Consider the following 22,031-nt stretch of genomic DNA (forward strand, 5'->3'; position numbering starts at 1 on the left):
TGGTCAACCAACACGCCTGGATGCCAAGTACAGGCAGATTGAGGGGGATACACGCTGCTCTTGACCCATCCTCAGCCCCACTCCTCGGTGATCGCTGCAGCATCACTATACTCCAAGCCTCAGTCATCCTCAGCCTCCTCCTCTGCGGCGCTGCTAGGCAAGGAGGAGAAGATCTTGGAGGCATACGGCAAGATCATCTACTCCAACGCCTCCTTGCACCTGCGTCAGACCAACGCAGATGCCATGCTGGCTGCCACCAACCAACGGTTATGGCGGGATATTGCGGACTTCCTCCCGGAACTCCCCACCCAATGACAATCACGCTTTATGGCGGGGATAGCGGAAGCCAAGCTCGTGGCGCATGACTTCATGGAATCCACAGTGGCTCATATCGATACCTCAGGCCGTGCCATCTGCATTGCCACGGACATGAGGAGAACAGCCTGGCTCCGGGCAACGAAATTCAACCCTGATGTCCAGGAGCGCATTCTAGATCTACCGTTCAAGGGAGGGGACCTCTTCAACTCCTCTACGGACGAAGAGCTGGACAAAAAGAAGAACCGCTCACAAACAGCAAAGTCTTTATCCATTCTTACAAAGACCACGCCCAAATCGTACACCCAATCTCAGCAGCGCTCGGAAAAGGGTTGTACATATGGAGGGTTCCGCAACTTCCAGGAACGCAGATCCAGGTTGCCGGACCGTGTCCATTCTTACAAAGACCACGCCCAAATCGTACACCCAATCTCAGCAGCGCTCGGAAAAGGGTTGTACATATGGAGGGTTCCGCAACTTCCAGGAACGCAGATCCAGGTTGCCGGACCGCTCGCCATCTCAGAACCGGAGCAAACAACAAAAAGGGGGCAAGGGAGTAAGGCCTTTTTCCAGTCCCCCTCCTCAGCCTCCGAGGGAAAGAAGGCATGACACGCCGCTTCGGGTCCACGTGTCTCCGGTGGATGGTAGGCTTGCTCTCCATGCACAATTCTGGTGCCAGAATTTCGCGTACCCCTGGATCCTCTCCATAATATCCACGGGGTACCGCCTTCCTATCCCAGCCTCCCCTCCACTCCCACATGTTGTGACAGCAACTCTTTTGGCGGTGATCCGGTTGCTCGTAGAGAGCCTGGCAGTGGAGGAAGTTCCAGCCTCCCAGCGAGCCTTTGGCTTGTACTCCAGGATTTTCACCATTCAGAAGAAGAACCAGGCGGGCCTGAGAGTTGTGCTGGACCTTTCCACCCTAAAACTCTCCTTACCCCTGCAAAAATCCAAGATTGGGTACGCCAGCTTTTATAGCGGAGACATTGGACAAGGGAGACTGGATGTGCTCCCTGGACCTGAAGGACGCGTACCTACACGTCCTGATTTGGCAGCCCCATCGTTCTTTCCTACGGTTCTGGATCATGGGCTACCATTTCCAATACAAAGTCCTTCCATTTGGCCTCAACTCGGCCCCCAGGCTCTTTACCAAACTCATGAACGCTATGGCGGCCCTCCTCAGAGCGCAGGGCCACCACATCTACCCATACCTCGACGACTGGCTCGTCAGGGCTACATCTTCAAAAGAGGTTCACCACTCTTCCGATGCCCTTATGAATACACTGCACGACCTGGGCTTCTTTCTCAACCTCAAGAAGTCACAGCTGCTCCCTACGCAGACTCTGACATTCCTGGGACTCATTTGGGACACATGCTCCGAGTGGGTTTTCCCGTTGGAAGACAAAATCTCTGCCATCAAAAGGGCCACCGCCCACTTCCCCAGCATAGAGGGGACCTCAGCATGGTGCTACCTACATCTCCAGGGTCTACTGGCGGCGGTCCTGTTAGCCATGCTGCACAAGAGACTAAGGATGAGCAGGATTCAGCTGCACTTTGCGGCCTCATGGAATCAGGAACGGGGCTCCCAATCCGAGATGATCAACATTCCTCCATCTCTCGACCCGGACCTAACTTGGTGGTCCATGGACTGCAACCTACAGACGGGCAAGCCTTTCGGCCGCCCTCTCCGCAGGCCACCATCACCACTGACTCCTTTTACGAGGTCTGGGGAGCCACCCTGGACGATCTCGGTCCACGGCACCTGGACTCGACAGGAGCAGGAATACCACATCAATTGGCTGGAGCTGAACACCATGTGGCTAGCGCTCAGAGCATTCCTACCACTTCTCAAAGGAAAGGTTGTCCTCATCCAGACAGACAACTCGACCAGCATGTACTATGTCAACAAGCAGGGAGGCACCAGATCCCCTCCTTTGTGCAGGCTGGCGAGCAGCATTTGGGAATGGGCCCTGGAAAACGATTACCTCTCGGCAGTCCACCTCCCGGGGGGAATCCAACCTGGAGGCAGACAGGCCCAGCAGGCTGGGAACTGACAATTACGAGTGGCAGCTAAATGACCTTGTTATTCAGGAGATTTTCAACAGGTGGGGTCATTACCAAGTGGATCTCTTTGCCACCTGGCACAACAAGAGGTGCCCCCAGTTCGCATCCCGGCTGGGTCAGGGACCCGGCTCTCTGGGCGACGCATTTCACCTCCAGTGGACCGGCATGAAAGCCTATGCCTTTCCGCCTACCCCCCTGATCCACAGGGTAATTTGCAAGATCAAGGAGTCTCACAGACTCCGCATTATTCTAATACTCCATGGTGGCCGGCCAGGCCACGGTTTTCGGAACTACTCAGCCTCTCGGAGGTGGCCCCGATACACCTTCTGATGGGCCCACCACATCATATGGCACAGAAGGGGGCAGGGTTATCCACCCTGCGCCAGCGAAACTAGCCCTCACAGCGTGGTACCTGAGCAGGTAACGCTGCAGCACCTTAGCCTTTCACAGGCCAATCTGGAGATCGTACAGGGCGCCAGGAGCAAGGCCACCAGGGCCCAGTACAAAAGCAAATGGACCCGATTCTGCCACTGGGCACACTCCAGGGGAATCGACCCCTTGGTCTGCAATTTGGACGACGTTCTCTCCTTTTCGGCGCACCTCGCTCATTCGGGCGTACAGGTGGACACCTGCCGCACATACCTTGCAGCCATGGGGGCTTATAGGAACTCGGAGGAGGGCATCTTTTCCTCCTCCAACCCTATAGTCAAGAAACATCTCACTGGTCTCGCTAGGCTCTACCCGCCCGTCAAGAGAACGCACCCGATGTGGGACCTTAACATAGTCTTGGGCGCCCTGGCGCACAAACCATTTGAGCCAATGGCGTCCGTGGACATCAGGCTAGTCACTATCAAGACGGCCTTACAAAGTCGGTCTTACCTCGGCTCGCAGAGTCAGCGAGATCCAGGCGTTGGTCGCCTCTGAAACATACACCGCCTTTCACAAGAACAAGGTAGTTATGCGGACACACCTGGCATTTCTGCCCAAGATTCCATCTGCATTTCACTTGAACAAAGAATAGTCCTTCCTACGTTCTTTCCCGATCCCAAGGATGAAGCACAGATAGTGCTGCACTGCCTGGATGTCAGGCGTGCCCTAAAATTTTACTTGGACAGGACCAAGGGTTTCCGCAAGTCGGACGCTCAGTCTGTCACTTTTGGAGGCTTGAGGACAGGCTATCAGGCCTCTAAGTCCTCCATATCCCGCTGGATGGACTCTGCCATCAAGGAAGCGTACACGGGCCAGCATAAGCTGCTCCCAGCCAACATGCATGCCCACGCAGTCAGGGCAAAGGCAACGGCCATCGCATTCCAGCGCCATGTCCCTTGGCAAGTCATAAGCAGGGCAGCCACTTGGGCCTCTCACTCGGCTTTCTGCAAGCATTACTGTTTGGAGGCCGGGTCTAGATCTGATGCGGTTTTTAGATAGGCGGTTCTCAGGAACCTATTTGCATAAGGAGGGTCTCCTCTCCACCCTGGGGCTACAATCAGTTGTAATCGCCCATACTGTATGCAGGAAAGGGGACAGGATGTAAGAGTAATTATAAGTTTCTCACCGTAGTGACTAACATACTCTTAGTCCATAGTCCCCTTTCCTCCATATGTCACACCAACCTCCCCCCTAATAATACCTGTGTCATTAGGCAATGTTAAATCTATTGTCGACGTGTCAGTGGGAACAGGTGTGGCGCCGGAGGGCGGAGTCAGGGCAGCGCATTCTCGCTGGTCCACGCCCCTGCGCACCTCTAAATTTAAAGGGAAAGAAGGGACGCCCATACAGTATGGAGGAAAGGGGACTATGGACTAAGAGTACGTTAGGCACTACGGTGAGTAACTTATAATTATTGTCATCACTGTCTTTTAGTATCCCATAGCATAATATGTACTATAGTAACCTACATGAAGAAATGGTAAATGAATGTTCTGCTTTTCCATAGCATTTGATTATTGGATTTTGCACCATTTATTCTTTTGGTGTCTATATATCTCGTACTTCAAGACATGAAAGGATACCCTTCGATATATATTTTGGGATAAAATAATGAAGTAATTCCTAAGAAGTCACATACAGGCATTTCCCCTTGTCATGGAAGAGTGTCTTCATTGCTTCTAATGGAGAAATGAGTTTAAATCTCTACTGACAAACTCTTCATTAAATTACTCCGACAGACATGTTGCCCAAAACGCATTGCAGGCTTTCTTTCTAAATTACTTGCAGACTTTCATATCCACTGGATGGCCTCCTTGCAGGAATTTCTTTAAAAATTCATTATTGGCTCATTGGTAGGTCCCACTGTGCAAGTGATTTGTCACCTTTCAATTGAGTGTGAATAGGCATCCCCTTTACAATTTGGGTGTTGTCCGATGGATACTCTTAAAGGTGAAACTACAGTAAGCAGGTTTTATGTGAACAAGTATTTTTCAAGATCTATGTAAGTTAGTAACAGGATGGAACATTCCTCAAACAACCAAGCTGCACAGTTGCCGTCGCCAAGTCCAAAGCAGGAACAGCCTGTTCTTAAGAATTTCTTGAATTACCAAGATTGCCTCACATTCCACCTTCATAAGATGCACATGGCTTTCAGATTCTAATGTATTCAATGGATGTGATGCCGGAACAAAACAAGCTACTTGCCTGTAACAACAGTTATCTAATGTGCTGTCCTTCATGAAATGCTAAATTGGATTTACAATGCAAAACGTACATAGGGCAATTAACGAGCTTCCAGCCTATCTGAACATTTTCCCAGAATACAAGATCCGAGCGACGTATCTGAAAATATGGGTGAACACCATACCCACTCGCTTCTACGTAGTAAAAACAAGGATGATCCCCTCTACAGAACAATTCTGCCGCTTCTGTCCAGAGACAAAGAAACCAGAAACATTACACCACCTCTTGATGGAATGAGATAACCTCTCAGCCCAAAGACTATGATTTGGTGCATTCTTTAAGATCTCCGAACAGAACATGGACACCGAAGAAAGATGGGCATTTATGCTCAGTGGCAAATCAAAGAAACTGATCTTCACAATATGCCAATTTCTTCAAGAAATATTAGAGCTGGACAAAGACACCAAACATTAGAAATACACATAAATAAAAATCACTCAAACTGCAACAAATTATAAGTTTAAAAATGTACCATTTTAATTTAAAAAAAAAATGTGCTGTCCTTACTGGCAACATTTACAAGGCTTCCAGGCGGCGCTTTAAGGTCCATCATCTATAGAATTTAATTCATCCCCTCGTAAGGTATATGCGCAAGTGGCTATGCCCATAACATTGCTCATTGATTTGAAGGCTTTGCCCTGGAAGCCCTTTAATCCTTAGAAGGCAGACTCCACCTTTCATCCTTCCGAGGTTGAAATCAATTGACACCTGTCTACAGCAATACTTAACGGGAAACTGCAGTAAAAAGCTCTATGTTAAAACCTGATAATTTTATTATGGAATACATTTGCTGATGAATCTGTTTGACTGAATATTCAAAGCATTGGAATCCTTGAAGATACTGGAGCTAGAGAACTGTGTTGACGTTTAAGAACCTCTTGTAACCATTAACTATGTAATGTTCCAAATTGACACTGTTTTATGTATGTTTTTGTACAGTCACTTAGAAAATGAAGTTGAAAACAAAGTGGCACAGCTGTCTACATTTCAGCAGCGTTTGCAGGCCATTGAACGTGAAATACGTCAGAATGAAAGCCTTCTCAACCGACACCACGAGACACTAAAGCAAATCAAGGTATTTCCCATTATTGCTTCTAATTGTTCAACACACTTAAAGTATGTTTTTTCCTGCAATTACCAGACATTGGTCTGAAGGTATTGGATATTTATATTCTATTAGTGCTTCATCAACAGGCACTTTTATTTTAGGGATTTATACTGTGCAAACTTAGCTAGTAAGCAAAAGAGCACTGTACATTTCATTGGAAACTCATGAGATAAGGGAGGGGTTACAATATGTGGCATGGGATGTCCCAGCCATCGGGTGGCATGGCGGATGTTGATTTTAATAGTGAGAAAGTGTCACATTTGCTGCTCCAATTGCTAGACCCATAACCTCGCCCCCTTTTCTAGAATTCAAAATTGCTCTAAAAGGCAGCTGTTTTTACTTTAATGTATTTGTCATTTTTCTTTATTTGTGTTGTGGGTCCTCCTGTGCAAGAGGCCCGCATGGAACCTCAAGAACATTGAGCGAACCTTTCATGGAACGCTCTTCTCTCTCTCTCTCTCTCTGTCTCTGTCTCTGTCTCTGTCTCTCTCTCTCTCTCTGTCTCTGTCTCTGTCTCTGTCTCTGTCTCTCTCTGTCTCTGTCTCTGTCTCTCTCTCTGTCTCTCTCTCTCTCTGTCTCTGTCTCTGTCTCTCTCTCTCAAACTGCCTATGATATAAAGTGTTTGTGTGTGATATATATATATATATATATATATATATATATATATATATATATATATATATATATATATATATATATATATAGTGACAACTGCCGCACTGAAGGTGAGTACCATAGGGAATCAAAAAAATGAATTGCTATTAACAGAGCCGCCCGTACCAGGAGACGGTCACAACTGATGCGTCTCTGGAAGGATGGGGAGCCCACACCGCCAATTTCATGCCAGAGGCCTGCTGCTTCGGAAGAGAAGTTGCTGCACATAAACTTACTGGAACTACAGGCATTGTTTTGGGCCCTCAAGTCATTTCTGCCGTTCCTCAAGGGCAAAGTGGTGAGTGTCTTCACGGACAATGCCACCACAATGTTTTACATCCAGAAGCAGGGGGGCACCAGATCCCCAGCGATCTCCAGGGAGATGCAGGCCTTGTGGCACTGGGCCATCGCCCAGGGAATGTTCCTCGTTCCATTCCACCTGGCAGGAGTAAAGAACACTGTTGCGGACTCTCTCTGCAGGAAGCTACGCTCTTGCCACGAGTGGGAGCTTTGGCATCTGTTTGCGACGGCAACAAACACCAAGTGCCGGAGGTTCGCCAGCAGGTTCCCCCAACTGGGGAGCATGGGGGACGCTTTCTAATGCCCCTGGGACGGCCTTTTTCTATATCCGTTCCCTCCGTTGCCGTTGCTTCTTCGAGTCATCAATCAACTCAGATAGTACGGGTGCAGAATGATCCTTGTCGCACCAGCGTGCCCGAGGCAGATCTGGTAGCCGGACTTTCTCGGCATGTTGAAGTCCCCTCCAGTCAAGCTTCCAGTGGTCGCAGATCTTCTTGCCAGGGAAGGAGGCGAAATACTGCACCACGACCCAGGATCGCTGAAACAGAAAGCCTGGCTTCTGCGGCATTAGAGTTTGGGGGTTACGATCTTCCAGCAGACAGCAAGGAGGTACTCGCCAAGGCCAGGGCGTCATCTACTTTAAAATGCTACAGACACAAATGGAAGAGATTTGCAATTTGGTGCCGTTCGCAGAAGATCGTCCCTTTTGAGTGTCCTGACCCCTCAAGTACTTCCACATTTGCTGTTTGCTAAATCGGGGCTGGCTCACGCCTCCATCAAGGTTCATCTGGCACTATCTCCCGCTACACTAGATCTCCGGGACGGTCCTTATTGTGGTCGCACCGTCTAGTTAAGGAATTCATCAAGGGACTGTTGTGTTCGTTCCCTCCGGTGAAGGCTCCGGCCCCGGCGTGGGAACTCAATGTGGTACTTAGTAGGCTCATGGGAGCTCCTTTCAAGGCTATGCATTCTGTTCTGCTTATGTTTCTGTCGTGGAGACCGCTTTCCTCGTGCCCATCACCTCTGCACGACGAGTGGGTGAGATCCAGGCCCTATCCTGTAAACCACCTTACTTAACTTTCCATAAAATGAGGGTGGTGTTGCGGACACACCCCTCCTTCATGCCCAAGGTGCCATCGGACTTTCATCTAAACAAACCCTTGGTGTTACCTGTGTTTTTTCTGACGCCTTCGTCGCTGGCTCAAAGGACCTTGCACTCGCAGGATGTGGCTAGAGCGCTGAATTTTTGTGGACCGCATGAAGAGTTTCCGGAAAACTTCTCAGCTCGTTGTGAACTTTGGTCCTGTGAACCGTGGGAAGGCCCTGTCCAAGGCTTCCATTTCAAGGTGGCTCTCCGGCTGTATCACTCATTGTCAGCGGTTTAGCAAACCGACTGCTGCCTGGTTGTCCGAGAGCCCATTCTACCAGAGCGATTGCTGTTACTACGGTGCTCCTGTCTGGCGTGCCCCTCCTGGACATCTGCAGGGCTGCTACGTGGAGGTCGATGCACACCTTAACGAGATTCTACTGCGTCGACAGGGATTCCAGGGAGGAGTCTAGAGTCGGCCAAGCAGTCCTGCGCACCCTGTTCACTTGAAGGTGAGCCTACTGAGTAGGTAAGAGATTTCTTCTGTTGAGTCTTGCCACCTCCCGTGGTTGTATATGTATGTACTGCTGTGCATTCTTTATTCATGAGCATGTGAATCCATGCCAGACCCCATGCTGGTGAAAGAACAAATTACTTGCCTGTAGCTGTTGTTCTCCAGCATGCGTCTGGCATGGAGTCCCTTGCAAACCCTCCCTCCTGCCCCTCTGTGGCTTTTCTTGGTCATACTGCCACTTTACATGCTACCAAATCTGAAGATGGCTGCCAAAGGAGGGGCTTAGGGAGAGGGCTGTCATTGGCTGGGGGCATTATGACCCAGAGCTCAGTGATTGGTTGATAGAAGAAAGACAGTTTATAAACAAAAGTCTTTTAACTAGGATTCCCATCCTGACTACGGGGAATATTCATGAGCATGTGAATCCATGCCAGACCCATGCTAGAGAACAACAGTTACAGGTGTTGGGGAGAATTCTCAGAAATGTGCTAATTCTCTCCACCTTAGAGACCCCCAGCAACTTTGCTGGATTTTGAGGACTTGATTTGTTTAACCTGGAGAGAGTAAGACCCTTTTTCCCACTCGCTCATGTATTTTAATGTGATTTTGAACTCTGTTTTTCTTTTGGTAATGGAGTCTGACAAACTCCATAGGCATTATTATTTACATTGTGTCAAACGGAACCTTCTGTGCAGTGGCACACGGAAGTCTTTCAGATTTCCCAAAGGTTTAAATACCTTCTCTTGGATAATCTACTGTTTCCAAGAACAGTAAAGTGAAATTGACTTTACTTATATTTGTAATTTTCTAGACCCAGCACACACTATCTTACAATAGGGTGCTGGAGGGGTTACCTAGTATCCCCTTTGTCTAGCTTCTCATGTAACAATTTTATGTTACCCTTTTCTCACTGAATGGCTGGTGGCAGTGGTTTCATTTGAACTACTGTGGTGTGCATTTACCGCAGGCTGCGTTCGCAGCTGCAGTAAAGCACCCAACGGTGCAATTTTTGTCAAAATGGCCCGGTCTTCTTTTTTTTTTCATTTCTTTGTGGAAAGGTCCTTGAGATTTACTCTGCGCGCCAAACCAAGTTTGGCCCCATTGTTCGATTTGCCTTTGGCAGAATTTATGTGTGAAGCCCGCCTCTGGCTCCATGGTGTCTATGGTAGGCAGGACGTGAGGGAGGTGCCCGAAACTCCCTGTGCTTATTCTCCTAGCAGACCCAAATGCACTCTGTAGTGATTGGCCGGCTGACTGTCTGGCAAGGACAGACACTCAGCTGGGTCACTGACAGCTAGGCTGGAATGAATGGGAGAGAACTGAATAAAAAGCGAGGCTTTTGGCTTGGAAGGCAGAGTCGACCACTGGACGAAGGAACCGATGAAGAACTTGAAGAGTAAGCCTGCTGCAACTCTTGGACCGTTGGTTTGCCCGGTGTAGCCCTGCTGCTGTGCTGAAACTCCAAATTCGTGTCGACAGAGAAGCCCCTGCAAGGACGACTTCTCCCCTGGAGTTAGTGGGACAAACAACTCCAAAGTAAGCCACCTGGACATCCGTCTTGGAGCTGGTTGAATTTCCACAGAGTGCTGCTGGAAACTAAATAGCCAGGGAGAGGAACACTAGATTGTGTGTGTTGCTTTTAAGTTGGCCAAGACTCCCAGGAACCAGTACTGACCGAGCCTGAGCCCCCTCAACGGAGTGCGGGACCCCAGAAGCAAGGAAAGTCCATCTCGGCAGCCAGAAACCGCAGTGTTGCTGTTTGCGTTAGTCCCGAAGAGCTGAAACACTGAAGTGCCACTTGCTGGAAAGATTGCTGGTTGCGAGCAGTGACCATCCCATTGCAGTGCAGGAGTCCCCAGAAGTCCTCCCTCTTGTCGCCACGACTGAGGCCCAGGAACAGTGAGATCTTCGTAGCTGCACAGGAACAGAAGTCATCTGCAGCACTTTTTCTTCAATACAATACCTACTGTAAAGTCTGAGAGGACTTACCTCTCATTGTAGAGTTGCTTGCATCTTCTACTACTCACAAGTCTAATCAGCTTGTGGCCCTACATTTGATTCTTCTTTTCTTCAAAGACTTCTAAAACACTGTGCAAAGACTTTTCTAATTTACGTACCTGAAGTGCTTCATCCTATCTAAGACTTTTGCCTATTGACTCTGGCTTAGCCTTTTTCACTGAATGACTCTTCTTGGAGGACCTGAAAGTAAAGTATTTGCCTGCTTAAGAATATTTGTGGTCTCTTGTATGTTCTAAATAACCTTTTTCTTTTACCAACTTCTAACAGTATTCTAAATGCCAACAGTAAGATATTAATGTCCCAAGCACCCTGGCTATTGAAGTCATCTGCGGGTGGAGGTTGTGTCTGTGGGCCATCCCAAAAGTGTCTTTACTGATCTAGAAACTTAGAGTGTACAGTATTGAAGTGTATTTGAGTGTTACTGTTATATTGCTCCCTTCTGAAGAAGGTTTATTCTAACTGACTGATAAATTAATAATTGTTTGTTCAAGAAACCTTGTGTGTAAGAGTTTATTTGAATACTTGTCACTGTGAATCTCTCTGTAACCCTCCTACAGCTCACATTGACTCCTCTTGAGATAAGCATGGCTGCTCAACACTCTACCAAAACTGTGTAGTACAGGCGTATACCAAAGGTTGGGCTTCCTGTACCTGTAGTCAGTTGTGTTTAGTGCACCCAAAGGGTACTGCATATAAACTTTTCCTAACAGGCAAGTAACTTGTTCCTTCTGAGGCTTGTGGATCTGCTTAGATCACATGCTGTGCATAGGCCGACTTATAGTGGTATCCTTGGAGTTTTCCATTTTTTATTTTCGAAACTCAAAAAGTGATGTTTGTCAGGGCGTGCCAGTAATACTATGCCTAGTGTGACGTCCACTGTACCCATGGACCTTCACGCGTCGACGTCCCTCCATTTTTTGTTTCTGCCATCATAGTCAGACACATATCGGGGAGTTCCTTCTTCTGGCTGACGCCATTACTTAAATATTCAAAGGTAGACTGACTTTCTGTTCTTTCGACCGTACACTGCAAAATCTCTGCGATGGCTTTAGAGGACAAGACCATCTGTCAACAACGACTCGCGTCTCAACAGACTTTGGCTATGGCCTAACTAGGCCACCCACAGGCCTTGGCCCTGTACAGTAGGGAGAGTGGGGGCAGGTCATATTCCATCTCACTTAGAGAATGCATATTCCCCTATACTTCCTTGTAATTTGCCAGGCTGCCATCTTTCCACAATATGGAAAATACTCCTTTTAAATTCTGTCCTTCCTGTTACAGGAAGCTTCCCTGGAAGGATTTACCACAAGTGTGTAACCTGTGCCTTCCTAGCGACCACCCCGAAAAACAGTGCAACTCATTCAAACAGTTTAGCAGTGGTCGAAGTGTATGAAAAGAAGTAGTGGAACTATGTTTCCTGCTGGCCTGCCCCGCTCCCCACAGACCGCACCACCACACCCCCTCCCACACACAATGCAAACACCCCAAACAAATGCGCCTGTTTAAGGGAACGTTCAGTGCAGTGCACTAAAGTGCAAGTTTCAACTGCTTCCTACACTTTTATTTTAAAACAAAACCATTTTGGAACGGTTTCTTTTTAAAATAAAAGCATAGGAACAGTAAAACTTTATTTAAAAAGTAGAGGAAGACCGCTCCCAACCGCTCCTGCCCACTTCCACCACTGCTGTTTAGGCCAAAAACTTTAAAGGACTGAAATACCAAACGCTGTGCCCTCCATGCCATGCAGGCCGATGCCACCATGGATGTCTAGGGAGCCTAAAGCGATGACAGCGTCTAAGTGACGCAGAGGGCGATCAGGACCCGATGGATTCCCGCGTGCGAGCAACCGACTCCAACAGACAGGCCAGTGGTTCTGCTACGCAGACTACACCCGGTGGCTCAAGCACCTCCATGACACGCCACACTAAGCACATCTCCCATGGCCAACAGTCGACAACGTCGTCGACTGATAGGCCATAAGCAGTGCCAAAGGGAAGGTTTGAAAAGACCCTGTCCTCTGGGCCGTCACGATCACCACATGACGTCCCCCGTCCTCCGAAGCAAACGCCAAAGTCAGTTTTCGACACCGCGACCAAGTCAGGGAAGTCATCGGGTTCTTGCGACCAGGCGTCGAAAGATGTGTCGACGGCCCATACTAAAAATTCCAAAATTACTGATTTAATTACGAAAGACATCTCTGACACCCTGCTCAAGGCATAGACATTGAAAAACTCAGTCCTCTATACCTCAAGCCTCAAAACCACAAGGTTCAAAGATTAGGGATTATTCTACCCCTATAGACACCCTGTCGGGGGCAATGCATCACAAACAGCCCCCTGGTCCAGAGCCTCTGCCTACACCTGCTCCCTCAGTGTTGCAAGCTCCTCCCTGTGGACCCCAGAACCGTTTGATAGGGTCATGAGGAGAATGTATAGTTTTGTAAGTGTCTTTGATCAACGCTGAGATTAATTTACCAGCCTCCAGGAGCCCCCTCAGAGTGATACAGCTAACAAACAGCCTGATGCCAAAATAGCCAGCCTGGACACAACACAATCTAATACCTGTTCATATCAAGACGTGGCTCAGGACACATCTTATGACACTCAAGGCTGCCAAGACGCTTGCTCATTTGCAGACCCAGAAGACCAAGGGGACACAGGGGACATGGATCAATACTATGACGACGATGATGTATACATCATCCAATGCCCAGACCATACTGACCAACCAGTGGCTGATTCCCCGGTGGACAACCAACTGCAGTACAATGACCTGCTCTTAAAGGCTGCAGAACACTCTAAGATAGAGACCCAGGAAGCTCAAGTCGATAAAGACTTTGTAGAGGACATCCTTGGGGATAAGAGATCTGCAGCACTGTTCATCCTACTGCTTCTATTCAGAGGCGTATTCAGCTTTCTCTCCTCAACCCCAATCTGACAAGGGCAGTCAACCCACACATTATTTTTTTTTTTTTTAGATCAGACCCATTGTACATTAGGGGGCAACTAAAGCCTGACTCTCTTGTAGTCACCACCACAAGGAATAGAGCAGGAACACATTTAGCCCCTGCTGCAGCACCCCATGTCCAGGAGAGCAAGAAGATCTACACCCTGGGCAGGAAAGTAGCTTCCTCGGCTACCTATCAAGTGTGGAAATAGCTAATAACACTACGCTATTGTCCAGCTATAATTGCCACAAGTGGGACGAGGTCGCACAACAAATAGACTTGGTCTCAGAATTCCTAAAAACGCAGCTCTGATAAACTATCGCTGAAGGGAGACGAGTAGCAAGCTGCATTCTTAAAAAGAACTTGGACACAGCAGAGAATGTGGGGCGAATTGTGGCAGAAAGTACCCATACCAAACACCATCTGTGGCTTTGTCAATCGGGTTTCAAATTGGGGACCCAGGCTATCCTTTTAAACATGCCCATCGAGCCCAACGCATTATTCGGCAAAGCGGTCGAGAACGCACTAAAATGTGCTAAGGGGATATATGATGCCCTCGAATCCCTAGGATAACTCACAAACAAACCCTTTGTGCAGAGATGAGATTCAAATACACACCGGTTTAGAGGATAAAACTGCCAGCGGTCCTCCAACTACGAGTGGTCAGAGTTCTTCCTGAGGTTCCTCTCAAGGACAGTCCCTCCAACAAAATGTTCAAAGGGGCTACAGAAGGTCCAGAAGTAGGGGCAGATCCTGCTCCTGCTCCACCCCTCCTATGCAATGACCAACGGCTACAGGTTCCCTCCCATGCCTCCCCAGATTTCCTCCCATGCCTCCCCAGTAGGTCGTATTTTTCACTTTACCCACGCATGGGAGGGGATCACGTCGGACACGTGGGTACTTTCCACCATGTTGGGAGCTATTGCATAGAGCTAATACAAACACCGGTCAACCACCCGCCAAGACAAAGACAAACCACACAGGAAGAACAACGCATCCTGCTAGAAGAGGTCAAGGCATTGCTAGTAAACCGCGCCATAGAAATCGTTCCGGAAAACCAGGTAAACAAGGGTATTTATTCAATGTACTTCCTTGTGCCAAAGAAAGACCGAACAATGTGCCCTGTCCTAGACCTGTGCCCTGCATGCACCTATGTCAAGCCAAAAAAATATGGTGTGACAACGCTACAGTAAGTAATCCCATTGCTAAAAGAGGGGGACTACATGGCAGCATTGGACATGAAAGATGCATACTTTCATATTTCAATGTTCCCAGCCCACAGAAGATTCCTGCACTTCAAAATAGGGATTCAACACTAGCAATTCAAGGTGCTACCCTTCGGCATAGTATCTGCTCCAAGGATATTCACCAAGGTACTGTGTGCGAAGTGCAATGCGATTACTGCATCTTTGAACGACTTGCCTTTATTTTTCTCTACTTGTTTATTTATTGCTTCATGTATTTTTTCAGCGGAATTGACAGACATTGGGCCTCATTACACGGAAGGCGGTGATCCAGGGTGCTACTAGCACCCTGGACCATGCCGGTAAATTACCGGCACCGCCTTGGCGGAAAGGGGATTTACCGCCCCATTCCAAGGTTGGCGGGGCGGTAAATCCCCCTTCCGCCATTGCCCTTCCCCATTCCCATTTCTGCCCCATAGGGCTCTATGGGAATGGGGAAGGCGCTAATTACGGCACCGCAATTTTGCGGTGTCGTAATTAGCTCCGAGGTCCCTTAGCGGGTTGGTTTTTAACGCCTGCAAAAAGCAGGCGTTAAAGCACCAACCCGCTAAGGGACCTCGTAGTAAGGCGGTAATGGTTAACGGTCACCGTTACCATTAACGGTGGCCGTTAACCATTACCGCCTTCCGTGTAATGAGGCCCATTGTTTGCTATTTAGCTGCTGCAGGCCATAAAGTTTCTAAAAGCTTAAGCTTTTGTGCATCCAGTGGAGCGATACAAACATGGTCCTGAACATTGCCTGAAATTTGTAAAACGGTTAAGGGACGGCAAGTCTTGTGGGGATATTTTGGTAGAAGCTGTTTTACTGTGCCACTCGCCTGATGCCTAGAAAAAAAGCAGCCAACAAAGGCAAAGTTATACATCAGACATGCAAAACCATATATAAAAATGCCCACCATTAGATCATGGAAAGTGGTGAGAAAGTTGTGGAAGTTGATGTGCAAAAAAAACAATGACAAAGTGCAAGTAAAGGATATTAAAACACGCCAAATTATCACAGCTTTTTTTCGTCGCAAAGCGGGTCAAGAACCTGCTCTGCCTCCTCTGTATTTACAAACCGAGCATGTGGTGAAAGAGTCAAGATGATATTGTTGACTGCTCCAGTTCAGATTTCGGTAGCATTGATAATTCTTTACTTGAGCTATGCTACACATTACACAATACTTTTCAATCTGGGATATACAAAACCAACACTGTAATGCAACCACCGTCGCCTAACGTACCCACTAATGAGCCTTTGCCGCAGTCATCCCGCTCTGTGCGTCTTCTGCCTTCTCCGACCCCTCCCGCCTCCTTTTCTCCACTTCCTCAGGCATCTACAAGTACGCAAATGTGTGCAACCTCCGTACTTTACCCAGACTCTGACGAAAATGGGAGTTCTGGAAACAACAGAGATATGAGAAATTCATATTTAACAGAGCATAGTAATATGAGTAATGTGGGCTCGGATGGGAAGTTGGACACGTTGCACTTTGCAGTGAAGATTTTACTGCAACTCGTTTGCACTATTTTACAAGAGGTTAATTTGCAAGGTTTATTTATATATTTACATTGCGCGCCTAACCCCAAAGGGGTATAAAGGCGCAGGGGCAACAAGAGGATTGCAAAGCTTGGTTACATACAGGGTAATGAAGTCCAGCCGTGGTTACAATGCTGGACACGCCAAAAAGAAACAACGCGCGTCGAAGAGGCATGGGTTACAGAAATATACAACATAGGCAATACTATATACAATACATCGGTTGTCTAGTGACAAGGTAACTGCACTGATCAGTTGGCAACTTAAATATACATATTTACAATCATAGTGGTGGAGTGTCAGGGCAGCGAGAGAGCATGAGGTTAAGTGTCATGAATCTTGAGCCAGTGGATGGTCTTAGTTCTGAATAGGTGGTAGGGGAGGTCCTCCCTGCAAGGAGGTGGAAGGGAGTTCCAATATTGTGCTGCTTTAACCGGAAAGCTGTTCCCACCCGACATAGAACGCTTAAACCTGGGCACCAGGAGGAGATTGGAATTGGTCATTCTAGAGAGGCGAGCGGAGGTGGGTCTGGTGAATCTAGAGAGAAGGTATTGAGGGGCTGCTTGGTGGAGGCATTTGTGGGTCAGGGAAACCGATTTGAGGAATATTTCGTCTTTGGCAGAAAGCCAGTTGACAGACCTTCTAGTATCAGAGATGTGGATTTTCTTTGGGATACTGAGGGCCGCTCTTTGGGCATTATTTTGAAGGATCTGAATTTTGTTAGTGATATATTTGTTGCATCCTACATAAAGTGCGTTGCAATAGTCCAAGTTTGTACATTTAACTAAGGAGGTGAGGAAGAGGATGGTTGCAGAAAAATCTAATTCCTTCACCGCTGTTATACAGAATTATATGCAGTACCCTTTGGGAACACTACACACAATTAAGACTACAAATGACAGTACAATTTCACCTTTGGTACAAGCCTGTACTACACAGTTATAGTGGTAGCAGTAGCGGAGCAGCCATACTTGTATCAAGAGTAAGTGAGCAGTACAAATAGTTACACTAAGGACAGCAATTACTATGATTCAGGCAAACACTGACTCAAGGTTTCTAAGTACCAGAATATATATTTATTTACTTATCAGTTGTATAACAGTTCACCTTTCTAAGCAAGTCAAAAATCACAATCATAAATGCACCACACCACTTCCCTTAAATTCCAGACAAGTTAAGCTCACAAATGAAGTGGGAGCAAAATGGCACTCCAGCAATTTAAAAGTGAGGTAAAGACAAAGTTATTAGAAATTAGGCAAAACCAACAGGTAAGTAGTCGGGGCAATGGAACAAGAGAGACTACAGTGAGGAGATCAGATAGAAAAGGCTTAGGGCCAAAGTCAATAGGACAAAGGTCTTTTGCTCAAGATCACACAGTTGAGGGTAGTTTGCGGTAAAGTTCGTGGCACAGATTCCAGACGAGGTTGGTTAGTAGAAAAGTTAGTTCAAAGAGAAGAGAAGGACACACCCTCGGATTGGAGAAAGATTTCAAACACTTTCACAGAAACGGACAACCGGATTTGCACAGTACCTTAAAACAGAGAGGGAGTTGTAGCTGAGGTGGACGTTCCTGGTGGTTCCTGCAGGCTCACGGTTCCTGAAGCGACTGTCGGACTAACACGAAGTAGGAAGACTGGAGGGTCCTGCGCCACCCAGGGAAGAAACCATCAGCAGAGCAAATCGACGAATAAAAGGTGTACTGCTTAAAACCCAAGCAGGGTCCGACCTTCCTGGCTATCCGGCCCACTGTAGCTCTGTACAGTGGATTTGACCAGAGGAGGGGTCCTGGCTTGCAGTTTGGGCAAACTGGGTGGTCCCACCAGCTCAAGGGAAGAAGTTTCCTGGAGGATCTTCTTTGTTGTCGGATTTGGAGATTCGGAACTGCAGCAGGGCTTCACCGGGTGGTTCAGTCGTGGTAGGGGTCCTCTTCTTCCAGTTCCTTGTTGGTTCTTTCGTTCCTGTGGCGACTTTGCTCTTCCAGTCCCAGAGACCCGCTTTTTATGCAGTTTTCCCCCATTCATACAGCCTGGCTGTCGGTCACACAACAGGGTGGCTGGCCTGGCAAGGCCAGTCACCTTAGCCAGTCAGACAAGAGTGCGACATGGGATGCTAAGGCAACTTATGGCAGGGGTCCGAAGATCCCTCCCTCACATCCTGCCCCTCTAGACTATCAGGTGCCTTAAGGAGGGCTTCTGTGCAGAAGCCTGCGAAAAGAAAGCGAACAAAAGGAATCATCCCCGGTATGGCGCACAGAGTAAAACACGAGAAAGGCCTTAACAAAAAGAAATGGCGAAAACATATTGTATTATATATATGTATTTGGTCAAGCGGGTTTATGTTCGAGGCTACTATAATAGCTTAAAACAATACCATGTTTATGTAATATAATCACGGTAGGAAAGTTAGGGTAGTTACCACTGCCACCAGCCAAGTCTTAATGTTAAGGGAGCGAAACAAGGCTCCAAGAGGCACAGACAAAAAGGGATAAGAGTTAACCCTTTCCAATACTGCATGTAAGATGGGGGGTACTGGGTCTGTAGTTTAAAAATGACTATTTAAAGTTAATGGCAACTTTACATGTTTCTGGGGGACAGTAGTGAGCCCTAGAAAAATGGAGTCACTGGGAAGTCTCAGACAACCTGTGTCACTGCACTGAAGGTGCTGTGTAACACACACAAAAAGTGGTGCACATGGAGTAGGTGAGGCTCCAGTGCCCAAGATCACACAGAGTCAAAAATACACACAGCAAAACCCATGTAAGATTGGGAAAAAGGCTCACACTCTTACCAGGTGAAAATAATAAATCCTAGAAATCCAGCTGGGGGACTCTTTAGGTAAGGGAAATCCGCCATTTATGAGAATTCTCCCAAACAACCGCCCCCCCCCCCATCAGATAGTGCAAGAGGCGCTGTCTGATATAGTGCTTATGGCATCAGCCCACATATTGGTGGGGGGAGGGGTTTGTGCCAGAAATTAACGAAAACTCTACTATTTTTCAGACTAGAAAGCAAAGGAAGATGGCAATGCGCCATCAAAAGGGGCAAATGTGGCCAGCTGAAGTGAAGAAACCAATACTTGATACTATTCAAAAAGACTCGCTTAACTCTATTGCCAATACAGTGTCTGGCCTAAAATCACGAAAATCTAGGAAGAAAGACTAGATGCAAGAAAAGGGACCAAATGGGACCATGAACTTTGTCCAGTTGGTTACTAAAGGAATAGTATGAAGTGACTATTGATGAAATTGAGAGCAACAAATCCCTTATCTCCTGTGCACCATTGCAGCATTACATGAGTAAGCCGTTGGGTGCCGTGTTTGTGCCGGTGGCTAGCAGCGAGAATACAGAGCAGACACGGTTAATTCCAAGGTGCAAGGAAAATAATGTGACACTGGCCCTGGCTAATAGGGAGTTGGATACCAAGATCTTTACAGTTGATGCTGTGTCTGCTGAAACCAGCGAAGAGAGGATACATCACAGTGGACTCTTGCATATGTTGCATGAAATTCAGTTCGTAAGAGTTCTTAACTCTAATGATTTCGAATTCGTTGAGCCCTTGGTGCGGAAAAAAGGTTTGATTTCTCGAATCCACTGTGCACTTCCAGAAATAACAAGCCTAATACGCTCACATCAATCTACCCTGTTAAAGTTGGGATTTGTTTTGGATAAGGAGGGACTGGAGGATGAGACTGATGTTGCGAGAGATGTTGAGGTGGGGTATCAGCGGGGCATAACGTAAGAGGCAGCACCTCGGGTCCCTCTGGGCGAAAATGAAAATGGTTGGGCCTGGCTTAAGGGCTTTCTTCAAACGAAGGGAGTAGAGACCAAGTGAAACATCAAAATTATGTGCCGGAATAACAGGGGGCCTGTAAACCTATTAGATAACTCAGGGTCTCTTGATATTCTTATAAACCATAACATATTTATGCTTCAAGAAAACGGGTTGACATCTACAATAGTTGTAGACGGTTACCAGCTCTACAAAGTTCTTGCAAGGAAGGTGCCCCGAAGTTGACAAAATGGAGGCCTTATAGGTGTCTCCCATGAGTTAAAACCTGATTCCATAACGTTACCTAACATAAATGACAATATAATGGCAGTGGAAGTCTCCTTTAATAATGACAAATGGTTTGAAAACTGCTCTTGATAAATATTTGTGCCTCCTGGGTTGGAGAGTTTAGAGCCAATACATGCCTGCATTGAGGATATTTGTACAAAGTGGGAGGGGGAGTGGGAGGCAGGAAGCGATTCTGGTGGGGGGAGATCTAAACGCATGCTGTGTTGATAAAACAGAGTGCCGTCTATGCAAATGTTTGGAGTAAGAGTGAGATGCAGGAGGAAAAGAGTGATCGGAATGGTAAGATATGGGTGGAGTTTATGAAGGAGTGGTGATGATGAATGGGAGAAGCAAGCAGGACTGTCCTTGTATGTACACCTGGAAAAATTGGGAAAGTCTGGCGACTTTGGATTACTTTTTTGGGAACAATACATTTTTGGAGAAAACGCTGAACTTAACATGATGGGATGCTCGGATTGGTTAGTGTATGCACTAAAGCTCTTGCATTAGAATAAAACGGCTTGTGTCCACCTCGAAAATGGTGGCGGAATGTTGAGGTCTGTTGGATTCAGCAGGGGAGTCTAGCAAGGTTGTGTGCAGGCTCCCTGGCTGTTCAATCTCTACTTGACACACCTCCCACCTCAGCTTTTAACGAAATTCAATTGTCCCCCTAAATTGGGTGATGAGCATGTTGCTAGCTTGTTATATGCCGACGATTTTAGGTGTCTTGGAACACACCTACAATGGGATGAGAAGTATGTTAAATGATCTACATAGCTTTGCTCTAGAGAATACATTGATTATCAATGTCCAAAAAACTAAAAGTATGTTCATTGCTTGCAAAAAAGTACATATGTTGTCCATGATCGCCACATTGGGCAGCATAGATTATGTAAATAATTATATGTACCTAGGATTAGAAATGTGCCATGATAACAGCTATCAGCTCATAAAGGACACAAAAGTAAGGAAAGCTCAGCCATTAGCACTCTTCCTGTGTGTGCAAATTGGCCAAAAAGACAACGGGCTACACAATTGAGGGGATTTTAACACTCTACAAACATTGTTTGTGCCCAATGGTATTATACGAATTGGAGGCACTGACGATGAGAGAGGTGGGGTGGCTGAATCAGCTGGAGGGTCTATTTTGGCCGAAGGTCTTCAGCTTACTGCAATAAACCCCTATGGAATACATGCGCTTGAAGTTGGGAATTGTATACCTGAGTACTCAGTTGCTCAAGAAGAGGGTGGATTTATACATTAAGTCCAGAATGATGCAGGAGTGCCCAGTTTTGAGGGAAGTGGGTGGAAATTATGGTTCTGAATAGGGATCTCATGAGAAGAACTTTGAAGAACTACAGCCTTCTTCAGTTCTATAGGCTGGTCCCCCCCCGGCATACGTTTTGGACCAACGTGATGGTAATCAAAGATTCCATGCATAGGAAGGCACATTTGTGGGACTGGAATGAAAATCGGCATTTATCAAACTTACGTAATTATAATGCAGCAGCACTGGTATCTCATCTATATT

General features: G+C 47.1%; 1 protein-coding gene across 2 annotated transcripts in view; it reads left to right on the plus strand.

The window, feature by feature from the left end:
• The window catches only part of SMC6 (structural maintenance of chromosomes 6), a 2,412,589-nt gene that overhangs the window by 1,474,243 nt on the left and 916,315 nt on the right, over positions 1-22,031 (plus strand). For both annotated transcript variants that reach the window (XM_069605927.1, XM_069605928.1), the window contains one exon: positions 5,992-6,127. In XM_069605927.1, the coding sequence (XP_069462028.1) occupies positions 5,992-6,127 (136 nt within the window). The remainder of the gene's footprint in view (positions 1-5,991; positions 6,128-22,031) is intronic.

Source organism: Ambystoma mexicanum, chromosome 4p (genome assembly GCF_040938575.1).
Source record: "Ambystoma mexicanum isolate Mex_15411 chromosome 4p, UKY_AmexF1_1, whole genome shotgun sequence".
NCBI lineage: Eukaryota > Metazoa > Chordata > Amphibia > Caudata > Ambystomatidae > Ambystoma > Ambystoma mexicanum.